Raw genomic sequence first — 23,043 nt, 5'->3', positions numbered from 1 at the left:
TTTCTTTTTTCCTCAGCTTTGTGTAAAGCCTCCTCAAACCACCACTTTTCCTTCTTGCATTTCTTTTTCTTTGGGATGTTTTTGGTCATCACCTCCTGTGCAGTGTTATAAACCGCCATCCATAGTTCTTCAGGCACTCGATCAACCAGATCTAATCCCTTGAATTTATTCGGCACCTCCAGTATAATCATAAAAGATTTGATTTAGGTCATACCTGAATTGCCTAGTGGTTTTCTCTACTTTCTTCAATTTAAACCTGAATTTTTCAATAAGGAGCTATGATCTGAGCCATAGTGAGCAGCAGGTCTTGTTTTTGCTGACTGTATAGAGCCTCTCCATCTTTGGCTGCAAAGAATATAATCAGTCTGATTTTGGTGTTGATCATTTGGTGATGTTCATGTGTAGAGTTGTCGTTTGTGTTATTGGAAAAGGGTGTTTGCTGTGACCAGAGCATTTTCTTGGCAAAACTCTATTAACCTTTGCCCTGCTTCATTTTGTACTCCGAGACCAAACTTGCTTGTTATTCTGGATATCTCTTGACTTTCTCCTTTTGCATTCTAATCCCCTGTGATGCAAAGGACATCTTTTTTTGGTAATAGTTCTAGAAGGTCTTATAGGTCTTCATACAACTGTTCAGCTTCTTCAGCATCAGTGGTTGGGGCATAGACTTGGATTACTGTGATGTTGAATGGTGTGCCTTAGAAACGAACCAAGATTATTCTGTTGTTTTGACATTGTACCCAAACAGTGCGTTTTGGACTCTTTCCTTGACTCTGAAGGCGGCTCCATTTCTTGTCAGGGATTCTTGCCCACAGGAGTAGATAAATGATCATTTAAATTAAATTTGCCCATTGCCATCCATTTAAGTTCACTGATTCCTAAGATGTCGATGTTCATTCTTGCCTTCTCCTGCTTGATTGCGTCTAATTTACCTTGATTTGTAGACCTGACATTCCAGGTTCTCGTGCAATATTTTGCTTTACAGCATCGGACCTTACTTTTACCACGACACATCCACAGCTGAGCATTGCTTCTGCTTTGGGTCAGCCACTTCATTCTTTCTGGAGCTATCGGTAATTGCCCCGAGCTCTTCCCCCAGTAGCATATTAGACACCTTCTGACTGGAGGAGGGGGAGAGTGGGGCTCATCTTCTGGTGTCGTGTCTTTTTGCCTTTTCATACTGTTCATATTCATGGGGTTCTCACAGAAATAATACTGCAGTGGTTTTCCATTCCCTCCCTCCTCCAGTAGACCACGTTTTGTCAGAACTCTTCTCTATGGCGTGTCTGTCTTGGGTGGCCCTGCATAGCATGGCTCATAGCTTCATTGAGTTGCACAAGCCCCGGTGCCACGACAAGGCAGTGATCCATGAAGTGGGGTAGCTTTGTTAACATTTATTAAATGTGGGTTGTATGCTAGAGATTGTGTTCTGCCGCATTCACTGAAGCCTAAGATGTAAATGCTATTGTTAGCTGTCTTTCATAGCTTAGGAAATGGTGGTTCAGAGAGGTTAGGTAAGATGTTCAAAGACATATAGCTAGTATGTCCTAGAGCTGAGATTTGACCCAGTCAGGCTGGGTCTGGAGGTACCCTGCTTCATAGAATGGTTGTAGACAGTCAGGCTGGCATGTTTGTTCCATAGTCACTGAAGATCCAGGCTTCCTTCTGTCTTCCTGCTCAGTTATCCTCACACTGACACTTAACCCTGAATGGTCCAGGATGGCTTCAGGAGCACCAGACACATTCAACTCTCAAAGGTGCATAGATCCCAGCTGAGTCAGCTCTTCAAAAGGACTGTTCTTTAGAGGCTTTTGGGCACACTTCTCCCTACGGTTTCTTGGTCAGAACCTCTTCATATGGCTATGCTTAGCTGGAAAAGAGACTTCTTTGAATAGAATCGGCTTTCTGATGCCATATACATAAGAAGGGAGAGTGAAGATTGTGTAGGAAACTAGAGGTCTCTGCTACTATTGGTGTTCAAGCTAATTTTGTTGTGAGAGAGACTGAAGGAAGAAGGGAAATGGGGAGTAAACAGGTAGATGAGTGAGTGGAAAACCTTGTGTCTGTGAGGTAACAGTCTGGTCTGGGGAGTCCCTTGGAGTCCCTATAATGGGCATTTATGAGTGCTTTGTGTTCCCGACTGTCCAGTGCTGGGCCCAGAGATTTCAGAGGTGGCAGGAAGCTGGGGCGGGGGCGGGGTGCAGACTCCGAGGGGCCCCTGGGATGACTGGAACAGACACCAGTGTCCCTTCCTCACCACTGGTGTTGGTGGTGGAAGTCACTCCCTTGTGTCCGACTCTGACCCCATGGACTGTAGCCTGCCAGGGATTCTCCAGGCAAGCATGTTGCAGCGGGTTGCCAGTCCCTTCTCCAGGGAATCTTCCCAACCCAGGGATCAAACCCAGGTCTCCTGCACTGCAGGTAGATTCTTTACCATCTGAGCCACGGGAAAACCTTCTCAGTGGTAACCCCTAAGTGACAATGAAGCTCAAGGAGAGATACTTCCTGGGCAGCCTTGGTGTACCCCCCCTTGGCACGGGATGCTCAAGATGGAGGAAGGAATAAGAGATGCAGGAGCCGTCCTCAGGACATGGGATGGGGAGGGAGGTCAAGCAAGAGAGAGTGTGGTCCCTGCAGCACGTGGGGGACAGAGGAAGTGGCCTGCAAGGTGCCCAGGGCGCTGTGGAGGTCCCGTGTTCCCTCCCACTCACCCCTGGTAGATCCTAACCTCCTCTCTCCCCAGGCTGGTGAAGTCAAGGCTTCTTAGTGCTTGTGCAGTTCTGTCTCCTATTGAGACTATTTGGTGTGTGGGGTGATGCCCTTTGCTTTTTTAAACCAAGGGCAATTTTGTGGAGTTTGTGTGTCTCTTTGCCCTGCTGTTTCCTCACCTGATATTTGCTTGTTCACTGCAGTCTTACTGACCCTCCGCCCTGGGCCTGGGGCACTGTACTAACCTGACTTCCACTCCCGGACCTGCTGGGTAGGGGTAGGAACCAAGAGATGCAGCCCCAGAGGGTGGTTTAGATCTTGGCCAAGGAGCACCCTGGGGTTCAGGGCCCTGGGGAAGTAGCAGGATGTTCAGGATACCCCAGTTGGAGAGATGAAGAGAGGGATGCAGGGGGGTGGCCTTCAACCACCCACCACCCAGGAGAGCTGCCCCAGGAAGGTGAGAGGGAAGGGAAGGGAAGATGGGGGGAGGGCAGGAAATGCAGCGCTGGAGGATGGGGGAGGGGCAGGACCTGGTTCCCAGCAGGTGCTCCATAAATGTGTGGACCACAGACCAAGTGATCCTCATGCCAGAGGCAGCAGCAGGAAGCATCGTGTATTACTTTAATTTCCCAAATCTGAATAAGGGCCCAACACCCCTGATAGATCTTAAATAGCGCGTCTCACTCCCACCCCATCAGAGGCTGCCAGTGTCCAGGGGCTGTTCGGAACCACCCGGAGGCGAGTCTCACCCCCTGCCCTGTGCTCGGGGACACCCTCCCCACACGGGGGCCGAGCATCACTGGGAAGAGACCACAGACCCATGACGGAGGGGAGCAGAGCCCCCTCCTCTGTACACAGCACTGGTGATAAACCCCCAAAGGTGGCTAAAGGAAGAAGTGATCAATGTGATGTGTTCATGCTCAGAACACTTTATTTTAACCTAAGGAATTCAGATGTGCATTTATTCCGCTGTCTTTTGAGGTGGAATCAAAGACTTCTCATTGCAGAAGGCTCTACAATTAGTGTTCTTTCCTGTGTGATGCGTTGTCTAGGAGTGAGAATTAGACTCATGGAAGCCGAGTCCTTCCTAAGGTAGAAGCCCCACCACTTATAGCTTCCTCTCCCACACGAGCCTGCGTGGCCATGTTTCAGCATCCCTCCTATACTGACTCCAAGGCAGCCAACTCAGTTCTCCTAGAAAGAATGTTTTCTTTTTCCATCCATATTGAATCGTTTAAATCAATGTGTATACATTCTGATTAAATCACCTAATTACAGATACATGTTCACCTGGTTCGCATAGGTTTGGGAACACGGGACCTGTGTTCCTGACAGGGACCCGCTTGCTGACACGGGGCCCGGGATGCCGGCCACATGTGCTCGGTGGGGTCTCCTTTTCCAGAAGGACTGGGAGTGTTGGCTAATCCAGGCTAGGTCAGTGGAGGGAACTTGAGAGAGCTTTTCCCACGGTATAGTCATCTTTGTTTATGGAGAAGGAGGCTGTGACTGTGACATAGAGACCCAGCTCCCAGGGGAGGTGGTGGTGTTTACTTGCTCAATTATGTCTGACTCTGTGACTTCATGGACCAAAGCCCACCAGTCTCCTCTGTCCTTGGGATTTCCCAGGCAAGAATACTGGAGTGGGTTGCCATTTCTTTCTCCAGGGGCTCAAACCCAGGGATTGAGCCCACATCTCCTGCTTGGTAGGCAGATTCTTTCCCAGTTGAGCCACCTGGGAAGCCCCAGGGGAGGTGTGTATTGAGGGATTTCTGGCAAGGCGTTGGTGGCAGTGGTGTGGGGCTGGCGGCACAGGTCTGGCCCACCCATGGGGCAGGCAGTCAGGAAGGGCCGGAACTCCCGTGCCTGGACCCAAGCTGGTGTCCACAGGCAGAGTTCCCTCTTCACCAGGGAGCCCCAGCCCTGCTCTGCAGGTCCTTCCACCAATTGGACCAGGCCCATCTAGGCCATCTAGGACTATCACCTGCTTATGGACGTTGACCTACAAAACGCCTCCACCATGGCACCTAGATGAGTGACTGATGAAGAACTGGGGACGGGGCCTCTCCAGGTGACCTCCACCGACTGGTCAGAGAAGGTTGTGAACGGACAGGGTGGCGGTGTTCGAGTTCATGCCATGACTGGATTTAGAGCTCCACTGCTTAATTGTGGCATGATTTTGCATCTTCTGAATTGATGTATGCTCCAGAGACCAGCCAGGTGGGCTTCCAGGGAGGACCAGTCTAGACATGCCCATGCTTTTTCACACATGCCTGGAGCTGTACTGCCAGCTGACCACGGCATCTCCACCCAGGCTCTGAGTGGATGCCAGAGCTCTGCCCTGAATCTGGCTGTCACACATGGTGTCCATATGAGCTCTCCAGAGAACATCCTCTTAGCCCTGAGCTGTTGGGCAAAGGATAAATACCTGCATTTGTAACCTTGTGCCGTGCTGTTGCCTCAGTCATGTCTGACTCTCTGTGACCCCATGAACTGTAGCCCAACAGGCTCCTCTGTCCATGGAATTTTCCAGGCAAGAGTACTGGAGTAGGTTGCCATTTCCTTGGATCTTCCCAATCCAGGGATCAAAACTGTGTCTCTTATATCTCCTGCATTAGCAGGTGGGTTCTTTACCACCAGCGTCACCTGGGAAGCCCAGGTGCAACCTTGGTGAAGACCAAATCATCATCACCAGAGTTCACCCACTCAGCACACCCCAAGGCCAAGGGTTGGAGTGAAGGATGGGCCTCCTTCTCCAGCCTGGGATCTTCCTGGAGGAGGACAGGGGTCTGCCTGGGACCACAAGGTTTAAGTCAGTGGTGCCCCGGCTCATCTGGGGAGACTTCGTGGGCTGTAACTGGGATGAGCCAGGCCCCAGCCGGGGAAACTTGCCCCCACCCCCTTGGACGCTCAAACAGGGCCATCAAAAACAGGACACAAACGGTTTCCCTTGGATACTCAAACAGGAGGGTCCAGAGCTATTAGTATGACTTGAGCCTGCAACCCGGGTGTGCAGTGGACATGCACGCACAGAGGGGTTTGGCAGAGCTTTGTCGCTGAGTTTCCCTGAACATAAGTGTCTTGGAAATTAGTGGAAATTGACACACCTTGTTTCATTCAGAACTTTACCAAGAATCACTCATTTCAGGAACAGCTCCCCCATGGTGTCATCTCTGTGGGTGTGTGAGTGACCAGCATGGACCCCAGTCTCTCTGTGTTTGTAGTTGATGTTGTTGTTATGGCAACTGCTTTGTGTAGCTGCCTTCACCACATCACCTGACGTGCTCCTGTTGAACACTTATGTGTTGAATGGATGTTATTGGATTAAAACTTCCCTTCTTCCTCCTGCATGTTACAGCCGGGTATCACATCAATTTTTAAAAAGTATGCATGTTGGTAGACTGGAGTAAGGGAAATGAGACCGAATTCTTGTTGTAAAGAGTGTGTAGCATCTGAGCTTGTGGACCTGAGTTAGGAGCAGGATGGCTGTGCCTGAGGGAGGCAGTGTGGGCAGTTCAGTGTGAGTATCACAGTGCACAGAATCTGGGGAGGGGACCCTGCAGACTTGCTGACCTCGTGGGGCTTGTCTTGAGTTTGGTGGGGACCCCAGGTTTGAGGTCATGGTGGGAGTGCGGGGTCATGTTTCAGAAACATGACCAGCCTGCTTGCTGCCATGGGGCATCAAGGAAGCTGGGGGCTGGCAGAGGCTGGTGGCCTGGGGATGGAGAGACAGATGGACATATGAGGTATCAGCTCTAGAACCCAGTGGACTTGGAGACCCTTGGGGAATGGGAATGTGGAGCCAGAGGAGCAGAGGGTGGCCCTGGGGTCTGGGGTGAGTGTAGGAGTGACAGTGGGCACCAGCCTCTGAGTTACGGATGCTGGACAATGGGGACATGTGAGGAGGTGGGGTTGGGGTTCCTGGGTTGTGAGATGCCGTGATGGGGGGCCAACAGCCAGCACCTCCCTGGATAAACCCTCAGTGGGCTGATAATTCATTCTCACAAGGTAACTGCAAGGACAGAGGGGGCTAAGGTCTGGGAGTCTATTGTTCTCAACGTGGATGAGCTGCACCCCTCAGAGTCTGCAGCCTGGCTCTGGTCTGTCCGTGGCCTCGTCTTCATGTTACTTCCTGGAAAGGGCTCCCCTCCCTGATTCTTGCTCCCCAGCCCATCCATGTGTCCCTGGTGGTCCCGTCGCCCGGACAGCATCTATGGGAACAGAGGAGCTGTCTTCTCAATCACAGCTCTTGAGCCACACATCTGGTTCAGGAGTCATGGTGACGATGGAGGGAGACACCCCCTCCCCCCCACTCCCCTCTGCTGGGGAACCCCATCCCTGGCAGGGACACCAAGATCCTCCTTGGTGACTCAAGGCTGGTTGGTGAAGCAGGATGGTATTCCCAGGGAGGAGCTCCCAAAATAGCCGGCATCCCTGGGGGCGGAGAGCTGTCTGTCTGCCACTAAGGCTTTCCTCTCCAGGAAGGCGTTCTGCCTTGCTTAGGGAGATGGCGGCTCAGTTCCTGTCTGATGATGATGTTGTTCAATCACTCGGTCGTGTCTGACTCTTTGCAACCCCATGGACTTCAGCATGCCAGGCTTCCCTGTCCTTCACTATCTCCCAGAGTTTGCTCAAACTCACATCCATTGATGCCATCCAACCATCTTCATCCTCTCTTGCCCCCTTCTCCTCACGCCCTCAATCTTTCCCAGCATCAGGGTCTTTTCCAATGAGTCAGCTCTTTGCATCAGGTGGCCAAAGTATTGGAGGTTCAGCATCAGTCCTTCCAATGAATATTCAGGGTTGATTTCCTTTAGGATGGAATGGACTGGTTTGATCTCCTTGCTGTCCAAGGGACTCTCAAGGAGGGGTGTGCAAAGGACAATTCAGATATGGCCACTGACATAGATGGGCCTGGAGTGCCAGGCACCTGGTTGGTGCTTTTTGGGCCATTTCTCTTACCACACAGCAACCCCAATGGGTGCCTATTGTCAGTCCATCTTAGGAGAGGAAACGGGCTCAGAGAGAGGAACTGGCCTGTGCCCATAGACTGTGTGAGCCAACTCATGGAGACGAGTGTGCTTGGGAAGAGTCTGACTGTGTACTGAGCCTCCCTGAGGGACACACCAGCTGCCGGATGCTCCTTGGGTGGCCAGCCAGGGCCATTTGTCCACCACTGGGCTCAGAGGTGAGGTTTGGACCTGCTGTCCTCAGGTCGCCTTCCCGCCACACCTGGTGCTCCCGAGAATGCAGCCACTCCCCTCCAGTGTGTATGGGAGGCAGGGGGGTCACGGGGTCTCAGGACAAGGAGGGGATTCCTGGGGCTCCGCTCACTCAAGAGCCCGATCCCATGGGTGAGGCAGGCGGAGTGTCCACGCGGGAGCGAGGCCACTGGGAGGTGTGGGCCGTGGGGATGGCGAGGAGCCAAGGGCCCCCTCAGCCTGGCTGCTGCTCTGCGGAGCCGGGGGTGGGGTAGGGGTGCTGATGGATCTGAGGAGCCAGCTCTCCCATGTCTTCAAGGGAAGCTGATGTTTTTAAGAGTAAAAACTCCGATTTGATTAACATTTGTTTCATATTCACATTCTAAAAAGTGTCATGGGGGCAGCGATGAGGCTGCCGATGGATCTGGACCACGGTCATCTGATGGGGGTGGTGACCAGGCTGTCCTCCCTCATCTCAGGTGGGCTCAGGGAGTGGGGAGCTTGCATATGACTTCTGAGGCTCCGGAGCCCTGATCCTGCGCTGGGGAAGGCTCCAGGCTGGACCTGGCTGCGGGCAGCAAGGGGGAGGTGGCTCTGGCCTTGGTTGCACGGTGCCCTGGGAGACAGGGCCAGCGTCATGGCCAGCTATGCACGCGTGTACTAGGTTAGGTGCAGCTGTGCTGCAGTGGAAACCCCCAGATCTTGGGGGCTTTACCTAGAAAAGGCTTATTTCTTGCAGGAGAAGTGCACTGTGTCTGGGTGACCCTCCAGGGCAGCCACCTCATGCACAGGCCAGCCTGACCACTCCATGTGGAGGCTCTGCCACCTTGCCATCTTGCCCACAGCCCCCTGGAGGGAGAGGGGAGCTCCCTCTCCTGTGTGCACAGGTGGGGACCACCCAGGGATGGGGCGGGAGGATGGGCAGGTGCCTCTCTTTTCTCCTGTTTTCTTTTCTTGGTGTCGCTCCCACGCCCACGCAGTGCTGTAACTGGCTGCCACGCTGTGCTTTCTCAGAGGGGAGAGTCAGAAATAGACTGTGGCTTCCCCAGTTCCAGGCGGCACCTGCTCATCACCCACAGCAGCAGCTTCTGAATCAGGAGGGAGCAGACAGCGTGGGCAGAGCTGGGGAATCCCTCAGAGTGCTGACCCTGCCCACCCCTCCCGAGGCTCCTCCCCTGCCCTCCCGAGGCTCCGTCCCTCCCCTCCTGGGGCCCCGCCCCCTTTCCCCCAAAGCGCAGCCAGCCTGGGGCTATGTCTTCGCCGGTCCCCAGAGAACCCTCTGCTACTGAGGTCCCAGGGATGTTTTAGCAGCACCCCTCCAGGGCCACACCAAGAACGTGTCACACGGAGGGAGCCCATGGTTTGCTGCTTTGTTCAGGCCACGCATGTTTGTTGGTGCCAGGCTCTGGGGTCCACACGAGGAATAACACCTGCTTACAAGTTTGTTTCTCTGAGCCCCGCCGATCTCATCTGTAAAATGGGCATAATCTCGTTGTCTGTCCTCGACATTAAGGTCGTAGTCACTCCTGCTTTGGGAAGCCCCATCCCCACATGGAGAGTGGAGCCGAGTCTCAGGTAGTAAATGAATGGAATATTGTGTTTAATATGTATTTAGTCCAATGTGTATGATGTAATTTGGAGTTTGCAGTGTTCTTACTCTGGAGCCAATATCTCCCCCTTGTCTGGAACACTTCACTGGCCTGTGACCATTTGTGGGCCTGGCTCCCAGAGGTTCCTGTCTGATGGAGATCCTTCCCCCCACCCCACCCCGGCAGCTCCACATCTCCTGTGGGCAGGTTCTGCCCTGTCCTTCCTTGGACTGCAGTCCAGGAGAGTCCGGAGGTGCTTCCAAAGACAGATCCTCTCCACCCCGCCCTGCCTGCTTCACACCCTTCACATTTGGGGCTCCAGAGATCCAGACTGCAGGCTGGGTGGGCCCTGACCCCTGCCCCATAGGTGCATACACACCTTCACTCAGTCCAGTAACACTTAGGAGACCTTCTCTTCTCAGGACGTGTGCTCCTCCACTCTCTCCAGGCTCAGCAATCCCCACTTACCCTTCTGATCTTGACTCAACATCGGCTTCCCAGGCCTCGCGTGTGTCCAGGTTGGCCCACCTACCCCCTAGGCTATCATGATGCTGTAGGTTCCTCCTCCTAGTGCTGGTCACTATGGAAATGCAAGGTGGTTTGTGTGATAACTTCAGACTGATGCTGAAGCTCCAGTACTTTGGCCACTTGATGCAAAAAATTGACTCATTAGAAAAGACCCTGATTCTGGGAAACATTGAAGGCAGGAGAAGGGGACAACAGAGGATGAGATGGTTGGATGGCAACACCGACTCAATGGACCTGAGTTTGAGCAAGCTCTGGGAGTTTGTGGTGGACAGGGAAGCCTGGTGTGCTTCAGTCCATGGGGTTGCAGAGTCAGCAATTGAACTGACTGACTGACTTGAGTGATAACAGACTGAATGTCTGTCCCCTCTAGAGCCTGCGTTCCCCGAGGGCAGGGCTGGGTCTAACTTCTTCCCGCCATATCCCAGGACTGGGCCTGTCCTCTGCGCTCACTAAACCTCTGACACAAGAGGCCTGGTGAACGCAAGTTAGTTCTCAGGCTCCTGAGCTGGGGTGTCAGGTACAGGCAGGTGTGAGTCCAAATGGGGACCCTCTACCTGCAGTACCACCCTTCCCTGTGATTGGGGTCCCCCAGGGAGCGGCTCTGGCTGCAGTCCAGCTGTGGGCTCCTGGGCTCCCTCTGGGTACAGGGGCAGGTTGCTGACAACCCAGCAGGCACATGTTGTTCACAGCTGGTGGACTGCCCCTTCTGGGCCATTCGGAGGTGCTTTGGGGGCCTGCTGTGGCCCTCACCCTGGCAGGCCTGACTTTACCTCTAGAGCCAGCAGCGGAGATTATGGTGGTGAGATATCCACACCTTTCTGAGACGTGCAAGTTGGATGAAATGCCTCTCTGGGAACTCAGTCCATGATCAGCTGACAACCCACAGGTTGGGTTCTCTCCAGACATTTCTTGAGAAATCTCTGTCCCAAGCAAGCTTGGTATAACAGGTGTATTTGTGCATTTTCTCATTCAGTTCTCTCACCTTTGTGAAGATTTATTATTAGTCCTCGTTTTAGAAGAGAACACAGGGCTCCAGCAAGAAAAAGCCCTCCATGGGGGCAAAGTGAGTAGAGTTTTGGGGTACTTTTCAGGCTTGAGGAGATGTATGGTCTCCATCCTCAGCTGTCCCTGCAGGCATCGTAGCTGGTCAGCTGGCAGCCCCTAAGGAATAGGCTCTGCACCTCGTGTGGATTCTCCTCAACACTGCCCAAAGTTTCCTGTTCCAGGAAGTCCTCCTTGATCACTGCCCCCACGGCTGTGTCCAAGCCCAGCACCTGGACAGTTAGGAGACACTGTCTAGAAATGTGAGCTTCTCAAGGCTGGTTCCTTCTTTTCTGCTATCTCTTAGGAAATGGACCTCCCCTGCCCCTGCCCCTTCCCTCATCCATCACGTCCCTACCCCTGTTTTCTCTTCTCCATGCCATTGCCCGCTCACTGGGATGATTGCTCACTTGCTGTTTGTCTGCCTTCCTCTTTAGACTTGAGTTTTCTAAGGGCAGGCCCACTGTGTCCTGGGGCTTGGGACAGTGGCTGCTGCAGAGCAGGTACCCCCACCCCACCCGTCACTTAGTGAATGAATAAATAGCATCTGGGGGGGGGGGTTTGACCAGGCTGAGGGAGCCCCATCCAAACAGCTTGGTTTGGTGCCTGCTGCTTGCCAGGGAGCGGGAGGCCCTGGCCCCTGGGTGCCAGCCAGGAGTTGTCTGAGGGCACGCTCAAGTCTCAGCAGACATGCAGACAAGATGTTAAGCAACCACCCACCAGCCAGCAGACACACAAAGCCCGCCTAGGAGCCGATAGCACAGTGTCGCCTTGAGTGTGGAAGGAGGAGCAGCTGAGCCCCCGGGGGCCTGGGCTTTGTGCTGGGACAGGGGTTATAAATAGGATTATGGCCCCGCATTGTGGGCATTCAGAGGCTCCGCCTGTCACCTCCCTGCAGTGGCAGAAGGATCCGGAAGTGGGGACGTTTCTGGCTCTGCCCCAGGGATAACATTATTGGAGTTACAGAAATAATTGGAGCTTGGCATTAATGTTGACTGGTTATGCCTCCCTCTCCTGACAAGCCTTTTATTTATTTATGTATTTCTTCTTTTTGGCTACGTCCTCCAACTCCCTCGATGAGAAGCCATTTAAAAGGAAATGATAATTTGTCCTCCTATCTCACCAAGCGGACTAGCAGAGCAGGCGGTGGGCGGGCGGCTGTGGGCGTGGCCGGCGCGCGCGCTCAGCCCAGGAGATTCCCAGCCAGGATTGGATGCGCTTCTTCCCTACGCGCCTGGGCTCCGCGCCCGCTAGAGGCAGGAGCTTCCCCATCGCCTCCCTGCAGGCAGGGTCGGGTGAGGCCGGACCGCAGCTGGAGCAGAACCCGGCGAGTGCCAGTGTTCGGGTCGCTGGGAGCTTGGGACACAGAAGCTGGAGACGCCGCTGCCCGCCCCTCCCTGCGCCCCCGGACAGGGGACCATCTCCTGGCTGGATCTCGGACCCGCGCCTAGGGAGGCGTCCAGCCTGCCGGGCTGGCAGCAGATCTGGACATGAGGAGCTGCTTGTCCGGAGCGGGAGCGGGAGCGCAGGCTGCCCTAGCCGCCCGGTGACAGAGGGCCACCTCCCTCCCACGCGGGGGTCGGACTTGATTTGCCAGCAAGAGGCTGCCTCCGACGGAGGTCCCCCCACCTCCTCCCCCCTCCCGTTTTTTGGGAGGCGATCTTCAGGGGGTGCGCCAGACACCCCGTACCCTCACAGACCCTGGATGCAATTCGCCGGCAGCCACCATGGTGCAAAATGTAATTCTAGTGTTTTTCCGCAGACGACTGAGCCAAAGACCCGCGGTGGAGGAACTGGAGAGAAGAAACATCTTGAAACGTGAGTAGTGGCGGCCCCCTGGGGCTTCCCTCACGTGTGCTCCAAGGCTGCTGCGGGAACCTGGCTCTGCAGACTTACTGAGCCCTGCTGTGTTCCCCTCGCCCTGAGCCGCTGTTGGGAACTCTGAAAGCAAGCCCCCCGGGAAAGTTGAAACAGCCAGCAACATCCCGTTGAAAATTAAAAAGGAAAAAGCTCTCCTGGCATCATTTAAAATGTCCCTTACTTCGGGGTTATGTCATGAGTCAGCTCTCTAGATGGAAGAGAAATGATGTCCTTTGGCAGGCTGGGTTTCAAGCAGGTGTCGCTGGAAATTTGGGACTAGGGCTCCTCATGGTCACGGACATCACAGGCAGGTGTGGACAGAGTATGAAACCTACCAGGGAAGGGCTCAGCCCTCTGTAGTTCCCTCTGGGGGGAGTAAAGTACCAGCTCAAAGGAACAGAAAAGCCTAGGAAGTTGCCTGTGGCTTAGAACTCTGCAATTTTAGATCCTTCCCTCCTTCACATCCTTTGGGTTTTCCCAGGTAGAGCTGTGGTTCCAACATGTGCTGAGCACCAGCATGCAGGAAGAGCCTTCCTGGTACAGAGAACACTGCTCCATCTCATTAAAGGCATTGAGGATTTGGGTGGTAGAACCCTTTCAAAGGTGTTTCCCAGATACTTCTGTCGTATCTGGTCAAAGACTTAGTTTGCGAGGTATTTTCTATAGCATGTCTTCTAAGGGCCTGGATTTTTAAAATGTTTTTCTCTCTTTAGGAGTGAGCACTGCAGACATTCTCTGAATTTGGTTTTTCATTCCATGAAAGCCTTTTTTACAAAGTTAAGACAGTCCCATGGCTGACCTACTGTCCAAAAGTAGAAGGCAGAACCTCTGGTCTGGGTGTTGAGTCCTAACTGACTCTTTCCTCTTTCTTGACTTCAGCACCTTTATTAACTGCCTGGAAGACTCCCCCTTTTAAGGACTGTTGGAAATATTTAAACCTTAAGATTATGAATTTTTTGTTTTAGGGACTTCCCTGGTGGTCCAGTGGTTAGGACTCCAGGCTTCCCCTGCTGGGGGCACAGGTTCAATCCCTGGTCAGGGAGCTAAAATCCTGCATGTTGAGCAGTGCAGCAAAAAAAAAAAAAAAATAGTGTTATTTTTAAACTTGATATGGTGACTACTATTCTATATTACATCAACTAAGCCATATCTGAGAATTTCAAGAACATCTTTTCATGGATAGCTTGCTTAATCAGGTGGGTACATACAAATGTGAAGGTGTTACCGAATATTTGAATTTAAAAAAATTAAGTCACTGACTTATAAAGCTCATCAGTCACAGATGCCCCCTCAGGTAGTAATCTAAGACTCAAATGGGGCAAGTTCAAGGCCCAAGGAGTGCTGCCCTCAGCCTGGTTTGCTGCCCAGAGTGGGCAGAGGCTTTTCTCTTAGGAACCATTTCTCCTGTCAGTGGTCACTTCCTCTCTGCTCTAGTGGATGACCAGGTCCTCCCACCAGCAAGTGCTTATAATTGTGTTAGTCTTTGCACATAGACACTTAGACGTGAACACCTGAATATCAGAACTGTGCCTGGTGAGCAGAGATGGCAGGTGGATCCCGGACTGACGGCACTCACCTCCAGGGCAGGAAAACAGGCTCCCTGCTGCGGCCCTGACAGTCTCTTCCTTGCCACTCAGCCAGTCAGGTCCGTCCCTAGTTGGAAGCTTCTCAAGTGCCCTGGGCAGCATCCTTGAGAATGTCACTGCTGGTTTGAGGTGGGTGTTTGGTTTGGTTTGGTTCCGTGGAGATGAGGATCGACTGACTATATATGGTCCAGCCTAGAGCGTCATCCCCACAGCCCTTGACACTGGCTTCCACTCTTACTGCATTTTCTGCTTTGAGTCAATGGCTTAGAATATCATCACATTGTACCTGCTCCCCTGCAAATGGGGCCTCATGGCTAACTGTGACCATGTTGGAAGAACGCTTAGAACTGGGCTTGTGCGTTTGTGGATACGCGAGTGTCAAAAAACAGTGGCCCTCCTTTATATGGTTGTATTAGAAGTGGTCATTCCAAGGTGGGCCCAGTCTGTGCCAGGCATTGTACTCAGGGCTTGCCTCTGTTCCCTCACTGAATTGTTACCAGACAGTTGTGAGGTTTGCATGGCTGTTCCCACTTTGCTTGTAAGGAAGCTCAGACTTTGGGAGGTAATAGGACTTTTTAACATGAGTGTTGGCAGAGGGAAGGAGCGGAGGTTCATGCGCAGGTGGCCTGGCTTCATCATCCATGTTCTGACCACTGCCTAAGGAGCAATAGTGCATCTGATTATTTACAGAAGGCGCTTGTGTGACTGTCCAAGCTACTGGCACTATTTCCAGAAAATCTGGGTATGGAGGCTCTGATTATTTCTCCCTTGTTTTGTATAAAGGACAGGGCTTTCTGAGTCTGAGGATAAGAGATCTATAAACCCATTGCTCAGGGGAGCTCAGAGAGTCTGTGGCTTAGGCTCTCAGGAAGGACCTTGGAGTTGGCACCCCACAGAGCACCTGGCCTGCAGGGGCACACTCCCCGGGCACCTCCACGACCCCTGCTGTGCTCCGATGACCTTGTAATGATGCTGATGCTGTCCACAATTTAAAAAACAGAAAGATCTGCTCTTGTTTCAGTGTTTTTATATGGAGGGTGTACTGAGGATTTGTTCATGGCCTGTTTTTAAGAAATATGAAGAATTATGGGACTTCCCTGGCTGTCCAGTGATTAAGACTCTTTGCTTCCAGTTCAGGGGGCACAGGTTCGATTCCTGGGCAGGAACTAAGATCATGAGTGCCACATGGCATGGCCAACATTTTTTAAAAATCTAAAGAATTAGTTTCATATCATCATTTAAATCTCTTATGGTTAGCCTTCTATGTGGTATTTTCACATTTTTTTTTTCTAATTGTATTATCAGCTCTCAGATGAAAGCTTATAACTGTGATTTCTTCTGGTTTTTCACTTAGATTAAGAACAGGGAACATAACAGGGATTGGTTTCTTTTTCTAAAACATCCAAATGAAAGATGAATCTTCCTTTTTAAAAAAAATTACTGAAAAGTACAATGGCTAGTATGTTAAATGCCCATCACCAAATCTCCTAAATGCACAGATGTTTAAAATGTTTCAAAGAAAGGCAGGTAACGGTGAGCTTATGTTAACGGAGAGTTGCAGAATTTCCCTTCCTCAAACCTGGCGGTGATTCTAGGAGTGCTGACAGATGAGGGCTGTTTCCCAGGAATGGAATTCTGGGCCCCCTCCAGGGACCTGAGGCTTTATTTAGCAACAGAGAGAGCCAGAAATAGGACATCCATTATCTGGTATCCCAGGGCGGAGCTTACGTTTTACACTAAGTCTCAGCATTCTGCTCCATTTTTAGCTTCCAAGTGTAGGTGTAAGCATGGCTTGCATGTTAATAGTGACACTCACTAGGCAAAACCAATTTTGGTGAGAGACTCAGGTCCTTTAAAAGGCAGGTCATGTGTCTCATTTCTGCAGTGAGAATCATCTGGGTTCCTGGGTATGTTTGGATTTGAAATGTATCCAGAAAATATGAATTCCAGGCAGGCATATGTTGCCCAGAATCTGAGGCAAATGTTCCTTATGTTGGTTGGCTAAAAGTATGAATCCCTTTTACATGGAAAAGCAGTGACAGTTCTAACAATATTCATTCATATATACTTGAATATATTATGTGTGTGTGTGTATAAAACTTATCCTACTAAAACATTTTTGTTTGCCATCTATGTTCCTACTTGTAAATACACAGAGATGATATTTGATTAGGAGAGAATTGCTTCCTGCTTCTCCTGCAAATCAATGCCCAGCATCAATCTGTGTGGTTATTTCTAACACAGAAAAGGGCCCAGGAGAACCAGGCTGTGATGTTGGCAAAACTTTCCTTTATAAGTGTTTTTGTGGAACAATGAGACCATAATTCCCTGAGCAGTGATTGGCAAAGTGCAATGATATGGAAAAAAGTGTCACCTGCCAGGTGTCCTTCCTGTTACACCTGTAGCCTCCAGAATGTCCAGATCTGAGCACATGTCCTTGCTAAAGAGGAGAAAGTCTCAACCTGATTCTTTGTTTTTCCCTTCTTCTGTTTTAATCTTTCACAGAAAGGAATGATCAGACAGAGCAAGAGGAAAGAAGAGAAATCAAGCAAAGGTTGACAAGAAAGGTATGATCATTTAAGAATCTCTTTCCTGAATATTAAGGTAGGAAAGACTGGGATAGGTGATGCAGGCTATCACTCTGTGATGCTGACCTGTGATTTCTTGGGCAGCAGTGAATTCACTCACTGGACAGTCAAAAAGTAGTGCCTTTTGCATCAACCTGGGGGTGACTGATGTCCCCGTGGACTACGTGCTCACCCAGCCATGGAGTACATGACTGCGGCCGTGTGGCCTCGATGATATTGCCATTTGTTTCTAGGAAGTCAGATGCTGACTGGGCATGCTCTTCATTTATTTGAGCTCTTTACACAGTGCTCAAGCAAAGCATGCCTGGATATCAATGTGTCAGGTTGTCTTTCACACTCCTTGGTTACCTTCCATTTGTCTAGAAGCTCCTGACTACAGAAAACTTCATCAGCTTCAAGAGTTTATGTCTGAGACTCAAATAGTTAAGTCAAAATGTACTATGGCCGATATAGGTAGCAAGTCTGTAAAGTTTGGTCTTCTTCTAAAGCCCTGACCATCTCTAAATTCAAGTCTTCTGGTGTTCCCTTTCTCTACTGTATTCTGTAATAATAATAATAATAGTAAAATCTTGTCCTACTTGAAGTTAATAGAATATCCTTTCTGAGCTTGAGTTATGAGTGCTAGTAGTAGTATTTAGTATTTCAACTTTATCAGAAGCTTTTTTGGGAAAACCTTACCTAATGATAGTTGAAAAGCAACAACTGGTGCTGTAGAATTTTTCCTTAGGTAATTCATCCAGCTTTCCTTGAGTTGTGCCGTGGACAGGGCACCCCTAGCTTCCTGGGGGTGTGAGTGCTCGTGACAAGATGTGTTAAAGGGAAGGGATTGTCATTTTAAGAGTGTACAATTTAAGCCCTTCACATTAGAGATTTTGTGTGTGTGTGTGTGTGCACTAGGGTTATATTTCAGCTTCAGAGCTTTACATTTCTTTATAGAAGGGTCCTGGTTTGTTCAGGGTACTTGAACAAACTAAGAAAGCTAGTTTGGCATGTGAGACCTAACTATGGTGATCTTTTATTTTAGCTTAATCAGAGACCCACGGTTGATGAACTGAGAGACAGAAAAATTCTGATACGATTCAGTGATTATGTGGAGGTGGCGAAAGCACAGGACTATGACAGACGGGCAGACAAACCCTGGACGAGACTGTCGGCAGCAGATAAGGTACTGAGCAGACTTGTGCACGTTGGCTCATGGGTGTGTATGTGTCAGAAGACAGTGGGCACCATCATCTGTTGAAATAAGGCTGTGCTTGACCGGATGTGGGATCACAAATAGAACCTGGGCTTAGGGTTGTGTTTTCAACTAAGGGATGGTTTTGCTCCTAGGGACATTTGGCAATGGCTGGGACATTTTTGGTTACCACCATATGGGCTTCCCTCATAGCTCAGTCAGTAAAGACTCTGCCTGCAATGCAGGAGACCTGGGTTCAATCTCTGGGTGGGGAAGAACCCCTGGAGAAGGAAATGGCAACCCACTCCAGTATTCTTGCCTGGAGAATCCCATGGACAGAGGAGCCCAGCAGGTTACATACAGTCCATGGAGTAAAAAATCGGACATGACTTGGTGACTAAACCACCACCACCACCACCAAGAGCCCTCAGGCTGCCTGGACTGAACCCAGCCTGCCAGGTACTTAATCCTCCAAAATATTCCTGAGAGAGAGGTGTTGCTATTATCCCTGTAGAGGTGCCATTGAACAGGTGACTGGGAAAGACTGGCAGGACTTAGACCTGGGAGCCTCTGTCTACAGAGTCTCTCCTACCTCCCCACTTAGAGTGACTTCCAGAACTTTTAAAGCATCCCTAAAGGAGAGGAACATAATACATTCAGCCACTGTGTATGCTGAAATTGCTAATGGTTCCTTGTCTTCATAAGCTGAGTGTGAGTCTGTGAGGTTATACATGAACGCACGTAAGCATTGCATCCTCTTGGAACAATGCAGACAGGCTATAGTTAGGTGCTCAGGGTGGATGTGCTCAGAGGAGCCCAGCCGTGAAGGGAGAATTCAGGCATCTTTGGCAGCCTTTCCTTGCCCCAGAGGCTGTGTCTGATGTTTGTCTACCCTGGCCTGAGAGTTTATCTGAGAGACGGCACACGATGAAAGTGGGCGTTGGGAAGCTGGAGGGCCAGATGAGAAGCCCTGAAAAGACTGAGATGCACATCTCACCCACATGTAACAACAAGATTATGTTTCAAATGACACAAAATATAAATGTATGCCAAAGTTAGAATAACTTCTAGATTATCTAGTTGCAAAATTCCAAGTAAGTTCACCAAAACCTGAACCTCACTCATTATTCTGAGGTTCTTACTTTACAAGTGCCCTGAGCATGTGCTTGATCTATCTGTTATGTATCCTGGTGACATGGGACGGGGGCGGGGTCAAGGCAGGGGGGTGATATATTCCCACTCCAGCACAGTAAACAAATTCACTAAATACTTCCAGAACACCAGTTATGTACTAGGTTGGTAGGGCTATAAAAATAAGTAAAAGCCTAAATGCTAAGCACAAAAATTTTTTTACTCTATCACAAAATAACAAAGTCAGCAAGTATTAGGAATGACTATCAATCCACAACCATGATACTCATTTCCCATGCTAACTTTCTAAAGTCCTGAAAAATAATGTGCTGTTTTTAAATTCCAGGCAGCAATTCGTAAAGAACTGAATGAATACAAAAGTAATGAAATGGAGGTACATGCATCAAGCAAGCATCTGACAAGGTCAGATTTCTATTTGTATGAATTTCACGATCCTTGCAATATGGTACTTTTTAAGAGAAAAAAATGTCACAAATCACTATGTTAGGGTGAAAAAGAATTCAGTATGTCTGCAGAGAACTGTCTTGAACAGACAGAATGCAACTCAATTGAAAGTGCTGTTGGTTCCTGTGGTTTCACATAGGGCTTGGCAGGCTTTCCTGGTGGCCCAGATGATAAAGAACCCATCTGCAATGCCGGAGACCCAGATTCAAGTCCCTGGGTTGGGAAGATCCTCTGGAGAAGGGAATGGCTGGTTACCCACTCCAGTATTCTTTCCTGGAGAATTCCATAGGCAGAGGAACCTTGTGGGCTACAGTCCTTGGGGTCACAAAGAATTGGACAGGACTGTGGGACTAACACTTTTGGTGAAGGGTGGGATGTAGAACAGTATTACACATTGTTTTATTTAAGTAGTTAATGTATATTTAAAGACATTAGTCTCAAAGCACTGAAAGTAATTTGCCTGTATTCCCCTTCTCTCATATTCAGAACCCGCCCGCACCCCCCCCCCCCGATTTATATGTAGAGGAGTTCTGTGAAATTACTCTCCGCACCAATCCCACTTGTTTCCCACTTTATTTAAGTTTATACTCACATCTTTAACACAAGCTCACGCTGCCCCAAAGGTCTTCCAATAGCCTTTGTTCCTTCAGCAAATATGTCAGTATCACTGTGTGCCATTCTTATGCTGAGTCAGCTATAAGTAAAGGAGGGTCCCGTGTTCAAGGAGCTTATATCCCAATGGGGACATGGCTGATTCTTCCATAATCAAAGACTTTTCATCCAAGGGGAATATACCCATAAACAGGGGTGGCACGGGTTGGCCTGCTGATGCCAGTGTGCTTATGGGTGGCATGTTCCCCTAGCACTTTCTCTTCCTGTCCATGAACAGCCATGATGAGGTTCTCACACACGTTTATCCTCAAAGGACTGCCTGATGTCACTCGCCTTCACCTGCACCGGCTGTTGGTCATCTCTCCCTTGGGCTAGAGATGCTCAGGCCCCAGACACACAGAGAAAGGAAATCCTGAATAGAGATACTGCCTTAAGTCAAAACAGTGGACTCCTTTTCTCTTCAGTTTGGCACAAAGTGGCCACCATGGTTGTTATTTGTAAGATTTACTCTGTAAAGTGCAATGTGGCTATGGAATAGAAACCAAGCCAACAGAATTCTGTCCTATGAGATAGATGACTTTGAATATATCAAGGGAGGAAGAAGAGTTTGGAAGAGCAGGAAAAATGAAGCAAGTAGTTTGTTTAAAGATGTTTAAGGTTTCCCCCATGACTGGCACACTTTGGGGTAGGAATAAATCATCTTACTTTTGAGTGTTCAGAACACTAAAAAGTGTTTAGGAAATAAACATTCTTTGTAAAATATTCAGTTATTTTTAATGTTCAATCCCGTTACAGAAAAAAGATGTAATTACTGCATATTCTATGTATGGTAATGTGAAAATATTTAATACATTTCTCACTATACATTATTAAAATATATTTACTAAAGATATGTACTTTCTCTCATAAGTCCTTGATAGCTTTTTTAGATGACAGAATTTTCAGAGGGAGCCCAAAACTTACACATCAGGAAATATTAAGATTTTTATACTACCACATTTTAGCATTCAATGCCCACTTTTAAAAGAGCAATGATTTTAGTGATATGAAATTTCAAGTGCATTAAACAGTACCACAAACACATTTTCAGTTCTACAAGAATAAAATTATAACTCTACTATAATATCCAATCATTTGTTAATCAGTTCATTACATCTGCTGATTCAGCAAAGCCCTGCTGTTTCTGTGAACTTCAAGGGCCTACCTAGCAGTTTTCAAGCCAAGTTTTAGATAGGCTTAAGAATTCACCATTCGATTCCTTTTGGGTTATGATGGGGCCTGAGTGGTGGGTGCCCTCTGAGGCTGTACACCACTGTAACCCAGGCAGGTCCATCTTCATGTCTTACATGTTGGACTTCTGCAAAGATTTTAATAGCAACAGAGTCATTTGTGGAAGGTTTTTGGCAATTTAAACTTTGAAATGTATAACCTTGTCTTTTTTTAACAACTTCTAGATTCCACAGGCCATAGAGATTTTCTTCTGAGAAGAATTGTGCTTACTTTTTGATACCAACACTGAACATCCATCAGGGAGCTTTCCTGAAGTTCAGCTCATGACTACCTGCTGTGTTTGCCAGAGGGGCAGGACCACACACACAGGTGAAATCCTGGCCACGCTCACCTGTGAGAGAATGACCAGAGGACACCCTTCACTCTCTGGGGCCTGAGGAGTGTCAACTGTTGGGGTCAGGAGAAACCCCGGGGACTCGACCCGAAGAAAACTGTTGTTTGCCTTCCCGCCTTGTCTTGCAGCTCTGCGGTGTGACTGAGGATGGTGACGTGCGTGTGCAGGGTCACCACACTGAGGCTGTGACCAAGGGACGTGTACGCAGTGTCTTCAGTACCATGTGCAAAAGACCTTTTTATTCTCATCACAATTAGAGAACTCTTTAAGTTCCTGTTATACAAAATGATTTACTGTATTATACTTTTTCTTTTTTTATATAATGTCTAACAAAAAATACAGCTGCAACATTTTGATTCCTGTTAATTTTGTTCTTTAATTAAATGACTACTTATTGCAGGAAATTAACCTGGGTGTTACAGTTTCTTGGGGTGGGGTAAGAGATTTTTTTAGAAAAAGGATCTGTGGAACAAGTCAAATTTTATTATTTTTGAGCCATCAGAAGCCAAACACAGAAAGGAGAATTCAAACTTTGTGTGTGTGTTGTAAATTCTTTTAGTATTTGTGGTTTGTGCCTTAGGAAATCAAATTACCTTTTTCAAGTTAAGTTTATAAAGCATTTGAGTAATAAACCTAGAAATAAGTAACAACTTGTTGAAAAACTCTACTAAAAGGAAAATAATGACCTCTAAGAGTATTTTTAATTTCGTATTTGCAAACATTATTAAAGACTCTGTACAACACAGACTTTACAATAGAGACAAAGGTTTAGATTGAGTGGAGCTCTAAGAGGATGTTTATCCCAGCACAAAGGTAAAAGGTAATCTTGGCACAAAGAGGGGAAAGTAAGTTAAATAAGAATAAATGTTCCCTGGAATATATTTTTACTTAGCCTTTGAGTAAGTATCATTGCAAAAATGAGCCTGCCCTCCTGGTCC

General features: G+C 49.1%; 1 protein-coding gene across 2 annotated transcripts in view; it reads left to right on the top strand.

The window, feature by feature from the left end:
• PHACTR3 (phosphatase and actin regulator 3) overlaps nt 1-22,608 on the top strand; it is a 206,153-nt gene extending 183,545 nt beyond the window's left edge. For both annotated transcript variants that reach the window (XM_061125804.1, XM_061125803.1), the window contains exons 9-13: nt 12,828-12,883; nt 17,017-17,078; nt 18,124-18,264; nt 19,751-19,827; nt 21,936-22,608. In XM_061125804.1, coding sequence (XP_060981787.1) covers nt 12,828-12,883; nt 17,017-17,078; nt 18,124-18,264; nt 19,751-19,827; nt 21,936-21,951 — 352 coding nt within the window. In that variant the 3' untranslated portion in view covers nt 21,952-22,608. The remainder of the gene's footprint in view (nt 1-12,827; nt 12,884-17,016; nt 17,079-18,123; nt 18,265-19,750; nt 19,828-21,935) is intronic.
• Nucleotides 22,609-23,043: the final 435 nt, after the last annotated feature.

Source organism: Dama dama, chromosome 23, assembly GCF_033118175.1.
Source record: "Dama dama isolate Ldn47 chromosome 23, ASM3311817v1, whole genome shotgun sequence".
Classification (NCBI taxonomy): domain Eukaryota; kingdom Metazoa; phylum Chordata; class Mammalia; order Artiodactyla; family Cervidae; genus Dama; species Dama dama.
This window is presented reverse-complemented; position numbering and strand designations above follow the sequence as displayed.